This window comes from Aureobasidium pullulans (assembly GCF_000721785.1).
Source record: "Aureobasidium pullulans EXF-150 unplaced genomic scaffold scaffold_1, whole genome shotgun sequence".
NCBI lineage: Eukaryota > Fungi > Ascomycota > Dothideomycetes > Dothideales > Saccotheciaceae > Aureobasidium > Aureobasidium pullulans.
In genome coordinates this window covers 312,098-329,715 of record NW_021941021.1, presented here as the reverse complement: position 1 = coordinate 329,715, position 17,618 = coordinate 312,098, and the positions used below count along the sequence as shown (strand labels likewise).

The 17,618-nt window shown below is 48.8% G+C and overlaps 7 protein-coding genes across 7 annotated transcripts; 1 reads left to right on the top strand and 6 right to left on the bottom strand.

Annotated features, from left to right (window-relative positions):
* Nucleotides 1-500: 500 nt before the first annotated feature.
* M438DRAFT_286327 (uridine permease-like protein Fui1) lies at nucleotides 501-2,430 on the bottom strand (the record flags this gene model as incomplete). The annotated part of the gene is made up of 4 exons (XM_029901584.1): nucleotides 501-975; nucleotides 1,027-1,780; nucleotides 1,833-2,184; nucleotides 2,243-2,430. The coding sequence occupies 4 exons, from the start codon at nucleotides 2,428-2,430 to the stop codon at nucleotides 539-541; spliced, it is 1,731 nt and encodes a 576-aa protein (XP_029765378.1). The 3' UTR covers nucleotides 501-538.
* Nucleotides 2,431-4,068: 1,638 nt separating this feature from the next.
* M438DRAFT_350632 (uncharacterized protein) lies at nucleotides 4,069-5,699 on the bottom strand (the record flags this gene model as incomplete). Its single annotated transcript, XM_029906661.1, has 7 exons — nucleotides 4,069-4,465; nucleotides 4,553-4,784; nucleotides 4,833-4,930; nucleotides 4,981-5,228; nucleotides 5,347-5,361; nucleotides 5,421-5,501; nucleotides 5,601-5,699. The coding sequence occupies 7 exons, from the start codon at nucleotides 5,697-5,699 to the stop codon at nucleotides 4,069-4,071; spliced, it is 1,170 nt and encodes a 389-aa protein (XP_029765377.1).
* Nucleotides 5,700-6,826: 1,127 nt separating this feature from the next.
* M438DRAFT_379170 (uncharacterized protein) lies at nucleotides 6,827-8,850 on the bottom strand (the record flags this gene model as incomplete). Its single annotated transcript, XM_029908866.1, has 2 exons — nucleotides 6,827-8,740; nucleotides 8,790-8,850. The coding sequence occupies 2 exons, from the start codon at nucleotides 8,848-8,850 to the stop codon at nucleotides 6,960-6,962; spliced, it is 1,842 nt and encodes a 613-aa protein (XP_029765376.1). The 3' UTR covers nucleotides 6,827-6,959.
* A 615-nt stretch (nucleotides 8,851-9,465) lies between these two features.
* On the top strand, nucleotides 9,466-10,970 carry M438DRAFT_379167 (kinase-like protein; the record flags this gene model as incomplete). The annotated part of the gene is made up of 1 exon (XM_029908865.1): nucleotides 9,466-10,970. The coding sequence occupies one exon, from the start codon at nucleotides 9,466-9,468 to the stop codon at nucleotides 10,600-10,602; it is 1,137 nt and encodes a 378-aa protein (XP_029765375.1). The 3' UTR covers nucleotides 10,603-10,970.
* On the bottom strand, nucleotides 10,356-12,468 carry M438DRAFT_379165 (uncharacterized protein). Its single transcript, XM_029908864.1, has 4 exons — nucleotides 12,209-12,468; nucleotides 11,961-12,159; nucleotides 11,660-11,911; nucleotides 10,356-11,614 (listed from the first exon to the last, which is right to left on the bottom strand). Exons 1-4 carry the CDS (start codon nucleotides 12,405-12,407, stop codon nucleotides 10,840-10,842), a joined length of 1,425 nt encoding a protein of 474 aa, XP_029765374.1. The 5' UTR covers nucleotides 12,408-12,468; the 3' UTR covers nucleotides 10,356-10,839.
* A 2,197-nt stretch (nucleotides 12,469-14,665) lies between these two features.
* M438DRAFT_340996 (NAD(P)-binding protein) lies at nucleotides 14,666-16,081 on the bottom strand. Its single transcript, XM_029904399.1, has one exon. The coding sequence runs from the start codon at nucleotides 15,833-15,835 to the stop codon at nucleotides 14,762-14,764; it is 1,074 nt and encodes a 357-aa protein (XP_029765373.1). The 5' UTR covers nucleotides 15,836-16,081; the 3' UTR covers nucleotides 14,666-14,761.
* Nucleotides 16,082-16,233: 152 nt separating this feature from the next.
* M438DRAFT_340995 (mitochondrial carrier) lies at nucleotides 16,234-17,564 on the bottom strand. The gene is made up of 4 exons (XM_029904398.1): nucleotides 17,142-17,564; nucleotides 17,040-17,088; nucleotides 16,970-16,986; nucleotides 16,234-16,916 (listed from the first exon to the last, which is right to left on the bottom strand). The coding sequence occupies exons 1-4, from the start codon at nucleotides 17,397-17,399 to the stop codon at nucleotides 16,269-16,271; spliced, it is 972 nt and encodes a 323-aa protein (XP_029765372.1). The 5' UTR covers nucleotides 17,400-17,564; the 3' UTR covers nucleotides 16,234-16,268.
* Between the last annotated feature and the right edge of the window lie 54 nt (nucleotides 17,565-17,618).

Sequence of the window (17,618 nt, the reverse complement as noted above, 5' to 3'; positions counted from 1 at the left end):
TGAATCTAACCTACTAACCTGTCAATCTCTTCTGTCGCATAAACCATATAGCAAACATGTACAGACTATCCCAATCCAGCTTTAATCTTGGTCTACTATGTCCACTGCCCCCGCCAACAAAGTACGGAGACCGCAAATATGGAGAAGGTGTGTTTGCTCAAGCAAAGCAGAGCAGACCATTGCCAGCTCCCAAGTTCAAGCCATGGTGATCTCCCGGACGAGGGTTCCAACACCCAGAGTGGTATCACATGTGATATACTTGCTTCGGTACCATGCTGTATCAAGCTCTACTACAAGGTGAACGGGAGTTCAAAGTGTCTGTTACTCTTGTTTGAGATGTTCAGTTCAATTTCGAGTATAGTTATGACATGCGACCTTTCTGTCTCAAAGCGGGCAACAAAAGCCAACGGAAGTCAGTCTAGCTCAAAGAAAGACTGTCTATCATGAAAATTGCACCAGAGAGATTGAGCTATAATCCAAGTCAAGTACTCTCCTGTCCAAGTATATTCATCTATGAGCATTATCTTTGGTCTGGCGTCTACAGAGCCTTGCCGACATCCGCGGTGTCCTCCCCTCTAAATCCTTTCTTCTCTTCGAATATGCCTCTGCTCTCGCTTTCGATATCCCTGTCGGGGCTTGTCTCTTTACCCTCCACAACTTCCAAGCTATAGATGGTCTTCGGAATCAGCGCCTCCATCGTCGGAAACACCATGCTCAACACGGTGTATACAAAAACGCTGGATACGAATCCATATAACCAATCGAAGGCGTATAGATGTTTAGCTCCAGCGGAGATTGAGATGCCATTGATTGAGTCCGCCAGGCCAGGTAGATTGGGACAGACGGCAATGAGAAAGGCAACTAGACCTTGCCAATTGACGCCATAGACGTATCTGTAGCGACCATGCGGGTCGTAGAGGGCTGGCACATCGATGTGTCGTTTTTTGATCAACCAGTAATCAGCTGCTATAATGCCTAGACAAAAGTCAGCAAACATCCTTGACATCTCAAATCACCAACACTTACCAGCCATAGGAGCAAGAAACACCGAGTATCCCGACATAAAACTCAAGAAGGTCTCCGCATCAGAAAGAATCTTCCAAGGCACCATAACCCAACAAGAGACCACCGCAGCAATAACACACCCCCTTTTGATATTGATATACCTCGGTGCCATGACACACATATCATTCGCGGCCGAAATCGAGTTGGCAGTGATATTCGTGCCCACTTGCGCGATATACCAACTTAATGCTGCAAAGAAAGCAGCTGCTCTGCCTGCAGATCCATTGTTAAGCCATTGCGCAACGATATCCAAGGGGTTCCAGTAAAACTCGCCGTAGACGACTTTAGATGCCGAGGTTGTGATTACGCCTAGAGCACCACACAGTGTGAAAATGATAGGCAACACAGGCAATTGAATGTATTGCGCATAGTTTGTCTTTCCATCCGCCCTACCCTTGGCATATCTCGAGAAATCAGGGATGTTGCAGGCCAGAGTTGCCCATACGCCTGTGACTGAGGACATACAGCTTAGCCAGAGGTAAATTCTAGTTTCTCCTGTCGCGGTACCGGGCTGAGAGAAGATTGCACCAGTACCGCCGGCTTTGTGGATCATGTAACCGAGAGTTGCAAAGGCGGTTATGGGTGCAGCGATGAGTTTTATGATAAAGAGGTAGCGGAGGCGGGTTGGTGGGATTAGGAGAAGGGGAAGTTGGATAAGCCAGAAGAGGAAGTAGGCGATCATTCCTGCTGTACTTATGCCGCCGCTTCTGGGCAACTGTGAAAGTCAGCAGTTTGTTCAAAGAGGTGCGTATGGATGTCTGGCTCACTGTGTTATTAGGACCATTCCAATCGTAGGACGCAAAAGATGGGCATATCGCCATCAGCATGACTTGCATAGCCAAAGCACCATTGGCACTCTGTATACCCAGCCAGAACATGGCCAAGATACATCTACTTGCAATAGCAAAGTAGGCAAAGTAGTAGCCAAAGCCAGAGCGAACGATGACACTGAAAGGTGCGTGGAGATGAGCACCAATTGCGCCATTGAGGACGACAGGAATAGCGACACAGAGAGTACCAACAGCCATGATGGGGATAGCATCCCGCCAGGTTAGACCGACTTGTATGATTGAGCTGGCCGTCTCCCAAGTACCCAGATTGATCATGTCAGTTGCCCAACTTTGGTCACAGTATTAGTCCAGCCTCTGGTGGTTCATACTGCTGCGTCGAGGCTTACTATGCCACCCAAGTCCACATGCTCCATGTCTGATCCTCGATCGGGACGGGATCCATATCTTTGTTCGTCCAGACATAGTCGGGTGCAATCGTTGAATCCTGCTTGGGTAGAGCCCAAGCTTCGAGAGTCGTGCATCTTTTCTTGATCGTGTCTTTTGACGGAAGGGCAATACTGGGCAAGAGACCCATGATTATGGACTAATGATATATTCACTAGTAGGACAGAAATCAAGTGCAAAACAGAACCAGACTGCAAGGAAATGACGGAAAGGTAATGTACTTATCCAGGAAATTTGCACGGCAGTTGTAGCCTCATATTTCTTTACATGCTTGTTGGTGTAAAGATAACATGCGAATGTAGCTACCCCAAGATATAATCCGTCGATCGATACTGCAGTCTAATGCGGGGGTGCGATTGGTTCTGCTCTTATCTTTCAAAGTCGCATCAGACGTTTTCAGACCACCTGCCTCAAGAGTAGCGATAGGCATCTCGGCTAAGAATAGCTTGGTAGACTTGTCTAAGAAGCTTGTGTACCTGATAGAGACTACTTTAGTCTAACACGGTTTCTGGCTGACAGAATGGTCGGGTTATGCTGCGGTTGATAGCAGAGATGTGAATCAAAATTGTGCCGATATGGTTGTTTTGCAAAGCTTGTGGTAGGATTGCTTGGCGTTGAGAACATCCCTTGCCACATGTTCCAAACATGGAAGGTCAACCTTCGAGTTTGACAGAACGCGTTCTTTGACCTCTTGCTATTGATTTGAACTTTACCATATAATGCCGTAGAGCCGTTTTCCCTTGAGTAACTATGCTTCTTTGAAAAAATCAACCACAAATCCAATGGGGGCTTACTAAAACAGGGCGTCCATAAAAGCGTTGTATTGAGAACAACATCGTCTAGGAAAAGCCTTCATTCCCAAGTCAGACGGTATTAAGGATGCCATGGCCGAAAATCAAGTATGGTGTATTGTCTAGCGACATTACAAGAAACTCTTCTCTAATCTGTTGCATTTCTCGGCCAAGTCTGAGATCCAGCTACTCCAGCTGATAACAAACGGAAATAAGCAGGACTACGTGGCCGCGAAGATCATGCAGAAGCCTTCGGATGAGAAAGATCGAGAAGCGTACCGGACTTGCTTTGGAAACCTCGACACAACCAAGTAGCCGCTGTCATCGGGAGCTTCACAAGCAAGGTTCGAAATGGAGGTGAAGGACCTTGGACGGTTGGACTGTGGATTTGGTTTTCAAGAATTGTCATTTGTGCACTAAAGGTATCCTACGTCTGGCATGTTCAACGCACGATGCAATCTCGTGTGTATATGCCGGGGTATTTCCCTATCGTGTGATGTAAAAACCTGGAACCAAATACTAGACCTTCAAGGAAGACCCGGAACTTCTGCCATGCGTATGCGATTTTCTGTAAAGAGAGCCATAAGGTAGGCGAATAGGAGGAGCAAGGCTAGATGCAGTTAGCCTTCAGTGTCAGATGATGCGCATTGCAAAGATTCTGGGAGGGTTACCGTCTAATGCCAGCCCCGCAGATCAGGTTAAACTTCAAAGTATTGGTGAAAGCGGAAGTTGTCGCTCTCGTTGTTGAACATCTCTCAGGTATCATTGTTGAACACCCTCAGGTATCGTTGCTGAACACCCCCAGGTCTCGTTGTTGAATCCTCTCAGGTAATAGGTATCGTTGTTGAACCCCCTCAGGTATCGTTGTAGAACCCCCTCAGGTATCGTTGTGGAACCCCCTAAGCTATCGTTGCTGAACACCTTCATGGAAGGCGATACTTTGTGGCGTTGCTTGAAGAATGCTAGCCGATTGCAGCTCAGGTTTGTGAACCCTGGCGAGATGCAGCCATCTTGGGGATGTTGCGCAATAACCATGCACAACATGCACGTTTGCGGATTATCTCTGTGTCTGGCGACATGTAGACTTCAAGTCTCGTACCTTGCTCATCGAAGATCCTGAGCTCTTTTTTGGTGCCACTGGGACCTGAAGACGTGTTGTTGCGTGGGTAGCTGGCTCTACGGCCGTCGTTGATGTTCATGTTTCTGCAAGTGGGAAAGTCGGGGTGGTGGTCATAGTGTTCATGTACGACAGCATGGCCGGTGGTGATGTACAAGTGCCAGTCATCAGGATGAGCACGAATGGTGTCGGTGTCGATGTAAGCAAATCCCCACTCAGAAATGTAGTGAGGGTATTTGCTGCCTCTCACAGGGTGCCTGTGAATGGGATAGACGCATCCCTCGCTGAGTTTTCGTCGGTGGTCAGTCGAGAGACATGAGAGAATGCAAAGGGGTAACGCTTACAAGTCAACGGCGAAGATACGAACATTAGGGCCCTTGGGTGGCCAAACCAGGGAACCTTCCTTGATCATAATGACTGTCAGTTTGACAGTGTTGAACGCGTCGTCCTGTGCGTTGTGCTGGACTGGGAAAGACTCTGTGCGAACGAAGTGCTGTCCAGCACCAACGGCAACTTGGTCTAATTCGCTTTGCGTGGTCATTCTTAAGCCAAACTCGCGGGAGGCTTCGATGAGTTCTAAAGCAGGTAAGCTCCTAGTTTCTAGTAGAACTACTGCTGACTTACTGTGATAAGACCCTGCTGGCTTAGAAGCCAGGACACCGTTAGGTCTCAGTTGTCTGGCGATGGGTTGAATGTCAACCATCCTCCAGAAGGTCTGAGCCCTAGAGATGTATGTTAGAAAGCGCGAAGTCGCGAAGAATGACACACGTACATATCAATTCCGGCGTTCTTCATCCTTTGTTCGTCACCCGAAGCAGCCCAGAGACTTAGGATGGTGGGAGTGTGATCGCGTGGAAAGTCGGGGATGTGTTCGATCCCTTGATTGACAAGTGCACAAAGATCGTTTACGTCCTTGATGAAGCCGTCGCGCTCAGTGACCTCGCCTCGGCGAGGGACCCCAGGCGCACAGATCGATGGATCCATGTTCGAGGATGTGCTGAACAAGTTGATTGTTAGAAGCTAGGCACAAAGAAGATTGCTTTGTCTAATGACAAAAAGGAGGGCGGGAGGCGTGGGAGATGGGAGAGAGGTAAAGCGGACAGAAGGGGAAAAAGAAGAGGGAAGTCATGAAACATACAAAAGATCTGTCGACCTAGTAATGGAAGTGAGCTGCTTGTGGACGTAACGCTTGGGTGATTGTACGGTACGTACCTGGATTCCGAGGGCGATGTCAGCGACATTAACAAGAGATGTGGTATGGGCAGGAATGAGGATGAGAAGCACAAGCGCGTTCTACTGGCGAATGCGCAGGCACAACAGTGGAAGAAGCCAGCAGGCTCACCGACGACAGACGGCAAGATTGTCGCAGGCAGCATAGACCAATACACTTACGAGCGATTTAAGATGGCAGGTTCGGGCACAAAGTAGTTGATGATTTTTGGAAAGAGAAAGGTTGAGGATGGCAGAAGCTAGCGTTTGGTCAATTGACATCGAGTGCCTCTCTTGTTCGACTAACCTTCACTTACGGATTTGACGTAAACACCATACTGAAAGCGAGGACCACCATTCACCACCCAATCTGGCCCTGATCCAGTGCCATGTAACAGTTCATGTCAGATAGCTTTCCACCACCAGTAAATCTTTTAACAACTAAAGCCCATATCTACCTTAAGCACTTGCGTACATGAGCACGGTAGCTATCGGCATCAGAGACGAAGAACAATATCTGCTTATGGTAAGCATGTGTTGGTGTTTGCAGCCTTTGCGTGTAAGACTCAACGATATGTAGGTACATGCCCTCGCACGAAGTTGGCTAGATTGAGAGACTAATCCTCCTGTCCTCGGGAAAGAATCTTGTCTCGTCGAGCCGAAGAATTGATAGGTATCACACATAGGAGAAGCCATATTGGCTGCTGTATCATCCCTAGCAGCGTTAACATTGCAGAGATGACAGCCTTCCCACGTTAGCTACGCTTGTCATACGATGCCGTCGGTAAAATCTGGATTTGTGGAGTTGGAGTGTCTGCAGAGGCTGCGTTCCCGGCAAGTGCAACAAATACAGTAAGTCCATAGCAGGATCACTTGATGACTGTAAACTGTACACTTGGCTGGTGATTCCGATGCAAATTCGTCCACTTCTTTCTTTATCGAGCGATGTGAAAGATTAGTGAGAGGCGTCCGAGGTCCCGGTTGACGTGGTCAGAACAGAGGTAGCATAGAATGAACCAGACCACATTCCACAGAGGGTGGTGACGTGTCCCCTTATCCAAACATTCACACTTATCTTACTCCACCAAGACCTGGAACACGGCGGATGCTAATTAGCATACTAAAGTACTCTAGCAGGGTAGATTATACACTGTTTTTCTTATGTAGAAAGTCACAACATGGACGTGTATATATAACGAAGATTTCGTAGACCATGATTCAATTTACGGTACGCATAACGTGGCTGCAAGGACAATTGGAGCTTATACTACGCACAATCATTGCTTTGCAAGTGTGTGTTTTAGACGTGTTCGTTCTTACGAAAGGGCTGATTTGTGCTGGGGATGATAGCAGAAATGTAAATCGAAATTGTACCGATATGGTTGTTTTGTAAAGCTCGTGCTAAGATTGCTTAGCGTTAAGAACACATGATGCTTCGACGGGTTCTAAACAAGGAAGCTCAACCTGCGAGCTCAACGAATCCCAATTTCTGATTTCTGGCCATCAACTTGAGCTTCACCATGCCATCGAAATCATTAGTGATTAAACAACTATACCCTTCAAAGGCTCAACCACAACCTGAATGAAAGCTTGTTGCAGCAAAGCAGCCACATAAGGGTTGGACTCATCGACGCCATCCTGCAAACCGAAAGCCGTCACTCCTTGGATGCAAGCTCTAGTAGCGTCCGCATACCTCTTGCCCATGTTTTTGCGAACCTGTCTGAGTACTGTGCCGCTCTCGATGATGCGCACGCGATCATCTTGTCCTTGCTCGCCTAATGCAGAATCTCGGCCAGAGTGTAGCGACTGTAGGATCTTGTCAATGGGCTTCCAATGGGCGATCTCGATCAAGATGATACCAAGACTATAGATGTCGTATGACTTGCGATAGCCTTTCTTCCTGTTTAGATCAAGATAACCCGGATCGCAGTAGAGCGACCACTTGGTATCGCGCGGAGGTCCGCTTGTCGTGAAGGAGTGATCGGACGGTCTGGAGAAACCGAAACCTGACACTAGCAATCGACCGAAGTCCTCAACTGAGTTGACTGCAGATTTCTCAAACAATATGCCAGCACTTCGAAGCCCTTTATGGAGCCAATTGACAGCGTGCACATATAACAAGCTCTCCGCGAGCTGACGAGCGATCATACATTGACCACCGACACCAATTCGGGGCTCATCGAACCAGGAGAGGAGAGACCGAGAGGTACTGGACATCGAGTGCAAGACGACTCCGAAGCGAAGTCGGTCGAAGTCGTCAACGTATCCTAAACAGTTAGGTAGACGGAACTCGTCAGGTTGATTCGGCTGGCTCAGCAACCAAGTCAATCTCTCAACATTCTGGACGCTTTGAAGATCGGGATCAAAACCAGGCTCGGGAGCACCCAGCGCGCCCAAAACTGGGATGGTCGTATAACTTCTCCATTCAATCCAGACGGGCTTATCGTCGAGGATCGCTAGCGTTCGACAACCGTCGTCTTCTTCCGACATCTGTTGCAGACCAAGCATATTGTGATCACCCAAGAGCATCGACTTTGTCCTTCCAAGTGAGCTCATTTTGAAGGCGAATGAGGCGACGTTGTCGATCGTAGTGTGGAGATGTGACTCGAGTTTGTTGTCCCTGCTCACTAAAGCTGTATCATGGCGGCTCGTCTCACGCAAGGCAGTAAGCATAGCCTTCACATCATCCGCGGTGTTGCTGAGCTGGAGAACGGACAACCAAGTTTCGTGGTTTTGCCAAAGCAGTTGGTCCATCTGGTCGTCTGATACTGTCTCGTGCAAGTGGTTTGTAAGATGCCTGAGTCTGTCCAACCCCTTACGAAATCGGTCCTGGTCCTTCATGGCCCAGGACAGTCTCTTTGGCTCTTTGGATATGATGCGCCCCTCATTCGCGAATCGAACGAGATGATTCAGACCTCTGGCGTACCGGGAAGAAGTCGAAGGCATATTCTCAAGGTCCACACCCTTTGTGAGCTCACCGTAAATTTCGCGGACAGCGGATGACTGTTCCAGTGGTCCGGAGATGTCAGATGAGCGTGCATTGCTTGTATCTACTTCGGACACGACCTTCTGTGGTGATGTAGTGTCATGGATGTTTGCCAGTTGACGCAGATTGTCCAGCACTGTTCTGATCTCCTTCAGGGTTTCGATTATCAATTGCTCGTGTATCCTGACATGACGAGTGTATACTGGCGGATCCATAATCCCGGAAAGTCCAATCAGTTCCCCCCATCTTGCAAGTCTGCACTGCTCCATCTTGAGACGTAAAACAAACGTCTTGACCTCCTGATTTGCATTCGCTGCACTTTGAAACAGATCATAACCTGTTGACTGTCAGCAAGTGTTCTTGAGATATTCATGCTTGATCGTGACCTTCGATGGCCGCTGCGAAGAGCTGCAGCAACAGCGAAGTTGCTCCTAGAGCTATCTCCATAGTTCAAATTCTGCTTCAGAGAGAAAGTGTGCCTCTAAGTTGTTCCTGTACCTGCCAGTCTCATTTATCGCGGATGGGGCTTCAACACAATTGCTAAGTCATCCAAGTCTTGGTGCCCCGATTTTGGCATGTTGACCGACTTTTGGAAAATACCTTGTGACTCTGCAAGAGGTTCAGCCTTTCCATGCCGCAGTAACTCATCGTCTAGACGTGGTGTGCTACCATAGGTCGGTTGCTGAACATGGCGTTAAAAAATCATGCGAGGCGGCCTAAAACGATGATGCAGCTCATCGGGCTGCCACTCATTGGCCAGATATGCTGCAGAAGTATTGTTCGGCTTCTCTATTGGAGGGGGTTGCCGCTGCAACACTGCGACCCCACTTCTCATGGACAGTTCATGTATCGATGCAAGCTGGTGCGGATCATGTCATGTCACAAACCTATCCCGTGAGATTGTTTTTCGAGATTAAAGCTTCTGCGTACCCGGCCTCAGGCCTTCTGCCAGCCACCCTACTCGTTTCTGGAAAGTCCCATCTAACTTAGACCTTATCCATAGAACCCCAACAGGGATCGCTGTCTTTACTGCCTTGCGGTCACTTGTTGCTCAAGACAAACATGACTCTGCACAATGCGGCCTCAGACATTTCACTGGAGGATTTCTTGACGAGTGGACAGAGGTTCCATTGGGTCCAAGGAGACGGCCATCAAGGTCCCGCCGTTCAGATGGACTACCAACCAATTTCTGAAGACATTGGAATTCGTTTTGGCACCTTGGTGGAATGGACCGCCAAATCACATATCGTGATAGTTCCACTCATTACCGATGACGGCAGGCAGGATCGTGTGGCCGCAAAGATAATGCGGACTCCTTCAAATATCCTGAAGTTGAGAAACGAGTTGGAGATACTCCGAGGTTTGCGACACAAACACATCATAGCCGTTCTGGGAAGCTTCTCGAGATCTGGGAGGAAGAACCGACTTGAGTACGGGGTTCTGGTGTTTCCTCTGGCTACTCAAGATCTCGGTGATTTTCTAGAAAGGATCTCGAAACACAACAAAGACTTTGAGGAAGCCCGTTCGGCTTGGATTGCACACGAGGACACTCCAAAACTCCTTCCGTTCTTTGCTTGTCTCTGCGAAGCCGTGCTGTACCTCCATGAAAAGTGCGTCAAACACCGAGACATCAAGCCTGAGAACATCCTCATCGATAGAGCTCACAACGCCATCTTGGCGGATTTCGACATCTCGAGGGCCTACAATGATGTGAAGGAAGCAATAACATATAGCAGCCTGGACGGAACTATCATGTACTCCTCTAAACATGTCTGGAAAGGCCCAGATAATGCAAATCCGAAAGATAGAGAACGAGGGCTGGAATGGGACATCATCAGTCTCGGCTTTGTCTTCCTCGAGATGGCGACCGTTATTTTTGGCAAGGATCTGCGAAAGATGAGGGAGAACATGCATTACCGCCACAACCATGAGACCATGGTGATCTACTCAGAGGCACTGCGCGACGGCAAGATCCAAGAGTGGGTCGAAGTTCTCCGAGCGACAGCAACAGGTTCCCCAGAAAAGCTCCCGGATCAGTTGAGAGAAGTCATCAAATCCGTTCCTGACTATGTCAACCAATTCTTAGGAGCAATCATGGACATGATGTCGGCTGAACAAGACAACCATCATCCATTGAGAGATGCCTACAGAGTCTTCGGGTGTCTTTCGAACCATTGTCCCTGTCCCCAGCCCGGGTGAGTGACCCAAGCCAGCATGTTTGACGTGCCAGTGATCGCTGACGCCTGATAGAGACACTGAATTTGTGCTGAGCTCTCTTTCTCTAAACAACACCTGAATATATCTTCATGTCCATGTTCTGTTTATAGTCTGCTCACTGCAAGAGCAATTGGCTGCTTGTTACCTTTTTTCTCTTCTTTTTCTGACCAGCGTGCAAAGATGAACAGGTCGTGCGGGCTGAAGAGTATTGAGCATAAACTAGAATTTCATCCAACTTTCTTCTTGAATCTTGAACATCTCCGGCGGTTCCAGATCGTAAAAGTCGTGAACGAAGTCAACATGGTCAAAAAATGCCGGTTCATCGAGTATTTCAGGACCGAGGCCCTCCTTGCGGCATACTGAGCACATATATCTGTCCGTAAAGGCGAATGTTTCCCAGTTGAAAGTGCTCGCACGAGCTCGACGGGCTTTGACCAATGATTGCGCGCAACTTTCCAATTTATCACCCAGACCTTGATCCAAGCAGTATCTCTCAGCCTCGGCCCTGGATTGGTTTCTGAGACAATTGGCAAGTTTCTTTAAACCGCTTATGCGAAGATGTTGTCGACCTTCTGCAGACACATCGCCCTTGGCTTCCAAGAAGTGATCAACTGATCGAGCTCGTTCGAACGGCAAGCAAGGCAGCCATCGAGATGCGGGCTTCTTTGGTTGACTGCCTATCTCAAAAAGGTATTGTAAGAAGCTCGTTTCACCGTGCAAAAGCTTTATCTCCTCCTCGATCAGCGGATGATAATCGAATTCTTTGGTGGGAGTCCCGGTCATGCCTTCTGCTGATTTTGTGGCGTCAAGATGAACGTTGACGTATTCCTTGTAGCTCGGATTGGCTACTGAAACACGACAGACGTCAACAAGTGGAAGCAAATGTTTGTTCTCATCCAAGTGTTTGTGACCTTGGTTCGTGGATGCTGGCTGGCGGTAAGATCTCAAGATAAAGACTTTCGAAGGAGAGGTACTTCGAGCCCCAAACACCAATCTGCGAGATTCAGAAATTGCTATGTATTTGGTGGAGACTTCTTACGTTTGACACATTCCAGGTATTGACGCAAACTGCGAAGCGTTCTCCCGGCATACGTCCTGGAGCGGAATGCAAGATTGAAGTGGAGGCTTCAGCGTTTCAGATTTCATCCTGTCGTTCAGCTTTGCACGAATCTGGCGAGCGCGATCCTGGCGGCTTGATGATTTTGAATCGAATGGTTCAAGCACCTCCGACATCTCCTTGGAGACTTCTTCCAGAGAGAGTCGCAAGCGTCCTAGCATGATGGCTAAAAGCCTATGGCAAAATTAGGTCCACGAATCAAAAGACGAAGGTCTGGACTTACCCTCCAGTCGACGTACCACCCACCAAATCAAAGTAATGGTGGAATCGAAAATCGTCGTTATCGCTAGTAAAGGATTTCATGAGAGGCGATGCTTTGCTCGTCGTTGTGCGATGATCTTCTTGCTTCTCAAGTTTTATAATCTGTTTCATGAGAAGGTCCAGGATAAACAAACAAGCAGGCCAGGTTGTCTCATCGGCGGCTATGGACGAGTCAGTAGGTGATGTAGTGAACCGTGAGAGAAAAGGTACTCAAAACTAATGCCCGCTTCTCAGCCCAAGGTGTGCGACGAAATCTTGCCTGGCTGACATCTGAACGTGGATGTGTCGATTTACGACCATGATCGGTCTTCTCGGTAATCTCTGGAAGCGATTTTGTCTCTTTGGTAATTTCACTTCCTGTCCGACTCTTGAGCCTACGAAGTTTTTCGACCAAACTTAGCAATTCCATTCCTGGGACTTGACACCAATGTCGATAAACAAATTTTGGTGAAGAGCATTGAGTAGAATCCAGGCTGGGGGATATTGTCCTAATATGGTAAATAGTGGTACGTCGCAGGATCTGCGCCTCTGTCGTTTACGTTCATCGGTAATCGGTCCAGCGGATTGGCCTCAAACATGGCCCCCTGCTTGAAGCCCCCATTCCTCGCTGTACTACGATTATTCTTCTGGTTGACCAACGACGTGACGCGTACCGAAAGTTTGTGTAAGGTAACCTGGAATCCTGTTCGTAGAGATCAGTTGCAAACTGCTTGAAGCATCAAAAACCCGAGAACCCCCACGTTCTATGATCAATGTATATAGTATGCATGCAAGTTACGGATACATGTGCGCAAAATTGCAGTGCTTCGCTTGCAGGCCGCATGAAATGTCGCCGCTTTAACTGGCTCCAGCCTCTTGCATGGTGGCGGCGACGCGGAGACGCCTGATCCAAGGCTGCGGGAACAACATGCACTGCAGTGACTGCAGGTCATGCAGCTTCAAGTCACGAAACCAATCCAACCAATCAATAAGTATCTCGCCTCATCCCTGTCTTATTGATTTCGTGTATCGCTGCAGCCTGCAAAAACGGTACAGACTCAAATCACATCCGACGTTTCGCCCGCTTTCTTGCATAGCAAGGGTATCTGACCAATGGCGGTGCTTACCAAGGTCGATATAAGCAGTATCCAAAGCTCACACTAACCGTCGGATGCAGCTACAGTTAGCCATGACTGGACAAGGCCTGCATCGTTGTCTCGCTGACAGCGAAGCATGAATCTCTACAATTGACGTGAGAGATGTGCCACTTTCTATACTTCTTCCGGCCCCGTATGAACGCACCAGCTGTCTATGGCACGCATGACCTCTTCTGGTAACCCTATAGATCCAATAAGCCGCTTTCCTTCAAACCGTCTGACCCAATACTACAGATGTAAGCGCCGGCCGGCCTCCGTGCATAGCAGGTAGAGACACGATCAGTCAATCATGCTGACATGAGATGACAATCTATTCATTGTGTCGCTTGCAGGTGTCAAAGAACAGTTCGTCTAGCAAAGACAATTCTTTCAACCTGACAGCTCTTTTGTCGGCCTATGCCAACAGTTTTGTCAGCACGATTGTGGAGTCTACACTGGCACAATGCTCCATGAGCAATCTCGTCATCGGGATAGAAGCATCAACTCAGCTAGCGCACTGCATTCGTGGCTTACATTCTAGTGCTATCACAGCGCATTCAATTTGTCAGCACAGTGGCGAAGTCGAATCTGATGCGAGCCACCAAGACGAGAATGCCGACAGAAGGCGAGACCAACAGACTGAGTATACCTTTCCCCATTGTCACAAATCATCACAGGCAGTACAAGAAACAACCTCTGCGAAAGATCTAGCAAGCAAAGCGGTGAGATTTTGATCAATAGCTGGAGCCACGTCTCACCAGCAGGACGAATCACGATTTTGTGAAACCACTCAGTTAAAGGCATCCAGGAATCTTGCATGAGAAAAGATTACACATGATACTACTCGTCTCCCTTCTCTGGCTTTAGTAGACCGCAAACTAAGTTACAGCGCTGATCTATGCGGGATCTTCAATGGAGACATTTCTCGCCTAGGAACATTGTACGCGAGCAGACGATCAAACAATTCCTTGCTTACAACCATTGGCTATTGAGGCGCTTATTTCAAAGCTTTAGCTCGAGAATATCCGATAAGGATATTATCAGGTATGGTCTAAATGATGTTAAATGCCCTTCTCTTCGCGAGCCTCTCACGACCCTTCACTCGAACATTGTTCTCAGAGTAGGAGATTCAAGGTTTCAGTTGCTTTGTCCCATCGTTCGGACGAACGTTTGCAGATTGCTTGTCTTTTCGGCTTCTTTACTACTCATGCTTGCTAACGTATCTACCCATCAACGATACGTTCACGCAAGCGACATGTTGCTGCAATTCCTCCTTGAAACTCTCCTGTCAAATGGGGGGTTTCACTGACTGGATCACTGGTGTAGACGTATCGTCATGGACTGCTCGTATTATATGCTCAGCTCACAGTCATGACATTTCCTCCAATGTCATTGGTCTTGCAATGACGACAACATCATTATCGAGCAAGCGTTTTTCAAAAAGAAGCAGCGACTCACTGCCGACTTGCTCCCTGTAGCTATCTCGGGATGGAGCCTCAAGGTCCAGCAGACTTAATGTAACATGACACTAGAAGCACATCCAGAAAAAAACGTACTCCGAAAGTCTAGATGTTGCAAGTATTAACAAAGCTTTATAAATTACGCTCTCACCAGATGTTGCTTCTGAGGGGTCTGTATGGAATTTCGTCTACTCATCATCCTCATCATCCTCATCATTCTTCCCCTGCAACCCAGAAAGCTCCAAATACTGCTCCATCAAATCCTCAACCATATCCTCCACCCCCTTCAACTCAATCCCAAACACGCGTTCCGTCTTTTCCTTACTGCAAACCACCGATTTAGTAGGCACGTTTCCAGTACAGGGCAAAACACCGCTTTCCACTTGCTCAGCGAATAGGTCTTTGCAAATGTCGTTTACGTCGTTCCATTTGCATTCTTGACCGAAGAGGTATTCGCCAGCGGGGATGGAGGATTTGTTTAGGGCGGCTACGTGGATGGCTGCTACGTCTTCGATGTGCACCACGGAAGCCAATTCGGCTGGTGAGTTGGGGGGTGTGAGGCCCAGCGCAATGCGGAGGAAGAGGATGTTGCTTGTGGCCATCAAGTCCGCAGGTGAAGTAGCCAATTCGTTTCTTCCTTGGACGTAGGTGGGGCAAATGTTGACGACGTCGAAGTTCGGCTTGTTCTCTTCCATCCATTGTCTCGAGCGGCGGAATGAAGAGACTTTGGATGCCACATAGGCGACCATGTTGCCTGAATAAGGAGGAGGGATTTCAGGATTGACTGTCTCCTCAGTGACAGTGACGGGGACGTCTACGGGACCACCAAGGACGGCGGGAGAAATGAAGATGGCGCAGGAAGAAGTGATGACGACTCTCTTCACAGTGCCGGACTTTTGTGCTGACTTCAAAGCGGAAAGTGTGTTGTTGATGGCAGGCTCGATCAATTGGTTCCACTGCTCTGCAGGCTCCATAGTAGCGTTCGAAAAGGGTACTGGCGATGCAGAGTGAATTATGTAATCGGCACCCACTGTTACTTCATCCAGAGCTCCTTCGGCGGCCAGATCTGGGACGACCCAGAAACTGCATGGCGAAAATTTCCTGGTAAGAGACTTATAGCATGGGTTGTTGCGAACAATATCGGCTTTGGCATCGCTGCGCACCACGATGCGGATGTTGTAGTCGAATTGAAGAGCCTCCTGGAGGATAGCGAAACCACAGAAGCCGGTGGCTCCGGTAAGTACAATTGTGCCGTCTGACATGTTTGAAAGAGTGGTGTCGAGAGGTATAGGTATGGAAAAGAGAAAAACGTGAATTGGAGGAAGAGACTTAATTTTTATGGTTTTCGCCGCCTACTTCCAAATTGTGGATTCACTTTACTAGACAATCTACTAGGCCTGACACCACCCTTGACCGATATTGCAGATAGACAAAAGAGTGAAACCTGTGGAGTTACGAAAGTCCGGCAGTCAGGCCAGAGGCGTCCTTGTGCTGAAACGAGTCGTAAGAAGGGAACAGTGATCATCAAGGGTTCACGGCGATCGACTCTGGAGAGTCAAGCGCCAAGAAAGATCAGCCATGTCGACTCGAAAAATTGTTTCATAGCAGGACCCTGGAGTCAGAATCCACCATTGGATAGTGGACATTGAGTATTTGTCAAAGGAGCATTTTTGAATTTGTTGAGAATCTATACGTCTAGTCGAACATCTTGGTCATGGCCTTTTGAGCCAACTCGACACCGAGGAAAGTGGCAGCGTTGGCGGGGACAGCACGAGCCATGGCGGGACCAATACCAGGGAAGAATGCCTTGTAACCTCCTCTTCTGTAGAGCTCCTTGACAGTGCCTCCGATTGTAGGGTTGCCCTCTGCCGATTGCAGACGACTCTTGATGGTGTCAACGGGGAAGACGGGAATCCACATGGCGATACCGGCAGCACCACCGGCGGCCATGACAGCAAGAAGACTGAGCTCGCCGGGAGTGCCGTCTGCGTTCTTGGGTGTGAGTCTGCGCTTGACGATTTCGTAGGTTGCGAAGTATGCTGCTGATCCAGGGGCGTCTCTGGCGAGCGTCATGGCACTTCCTCTGAAGACGGATCTGACACCGCCTTCCTTGTAGAGTTGACGCACGACATCAACACCACCTGCGTACTTTGGCTTCTCGCCGGGAGCCAAAGTCTTTTGACCCTGGATCTGCAGCAACACCTTTACACGCTCGAAGGGGGCGGTGATGGCGGTTGTGGGGATGGCGGAGAAGGCACCAGCAGCGCATACCTGGCCGACGGTGAATTGGTCGTTGACTACTGTGCTGGTTGATTTGACGAGCTTCTTGCCCAAGTCGTAACCCTAGCTTCTGTCAGTCGTTGCAAGGTTTGTTCGTGGGTTTGGTTCGGTCATACCCAGAAGCTGACGGCGACTACAAGAGGGATTAGCAATCGTGTTTGTCCATGTTCAGAAAGCTGGACTTACACATTGGCGTCACTCCGACCAAGGGAGCCGAGACACCGGCATACAGACCCTATCGCACTGTGAGTTGTTGGACCAGCTTCAGCATAGCAGGCTATAGCATACCCTAACGAGACCCTCCTTGGCGACGGTTCTTCTCACAACATCCATTGCGCCGCTGTAGACGCCGGCTTGAGCGGTTTGCAAGCGCACCTTGACCAAGTCGAAGGGGTGTCCAACCACGACTGCGCAAACACCACCGGCGCCTCCAGAGACTAGCGAGCGCAAACTCGCAAACGTCTGTTTTGTTGCGACAACAGCATCCTTCTTCAGTTCGTCTGCAGACGGCAGGTCATTGACGCTCGGTATGCTTGATTTGGACATGATGTGATGCGGAAAGGATGTGGAGAAGCTGTGGGGGTGACAGCTGGGGATAGAGATAGGTCGGAGAGAGTTGAAGATCAAGGAGAGATGAAGCAAGAGGGAGCAAGAGGGGAAGAATGTCACCAGTGAAAGAAGAAGCCACAAATGTCAAACAGTGAAGCCGATGATGCTGGGCGTGCTCTCTTCATGTGATGCAACATTTCTCAAGCTTTCCCGAGG

What these genes read in the sequence shown, in the direction of transcription:
- M438DRAFT_379165 (XM_029908864.1), bottom strand. Translation starts at nt 12,407, where the DNA reads ATGGAATTGCTAAGTTTGGTCGAAAAACTTCGTAGGCTCAAGAGTCGG. An exon ending in GAAGCGGGCATTAGTTTTGA is followed by an intron (nt 12,160 to 12,208) that starts GTACCTTTTCTC and finishes ACTCGTCCATAG; the next exon opens with CCGCCGATGAGACAACCTGG. An exon ending in ATACCTGGAATGTGTCAAAC is followed by an intron (nt 11,615 to 11,659) that starts GTAAGAAGTCTC and finishes TGAATCTCGCAG; the next exon opens with ATTGGTGTTTGGGGCTCGAA.
- M438DRAFT_340996 (XM_029904399.1), bottom strand. Translation starts at nt 15,835, where the DNA reads ATGTCAGACGGCACAATTGTACTTACCGGAGCCACCGGCTTCTGTGGT.
- M438DRAFT_340995 (XM_029904398.1), bottom strand. Translation starts at nt 17,399, where the DNA reads ATGTCCAAATCAAGCATACCGAGCGTCAATGACCTGCCGTCTGCAGAC. An exon ending in CCAAGGAGGGTCTCGTTAGG is followed by an intron (nt 17,089 to 17,141) that starts GTATGCTATAGC and finishes ACAGTGCGATAG; the next exon opens with GGTCTGTATGCCGGTGTCTC.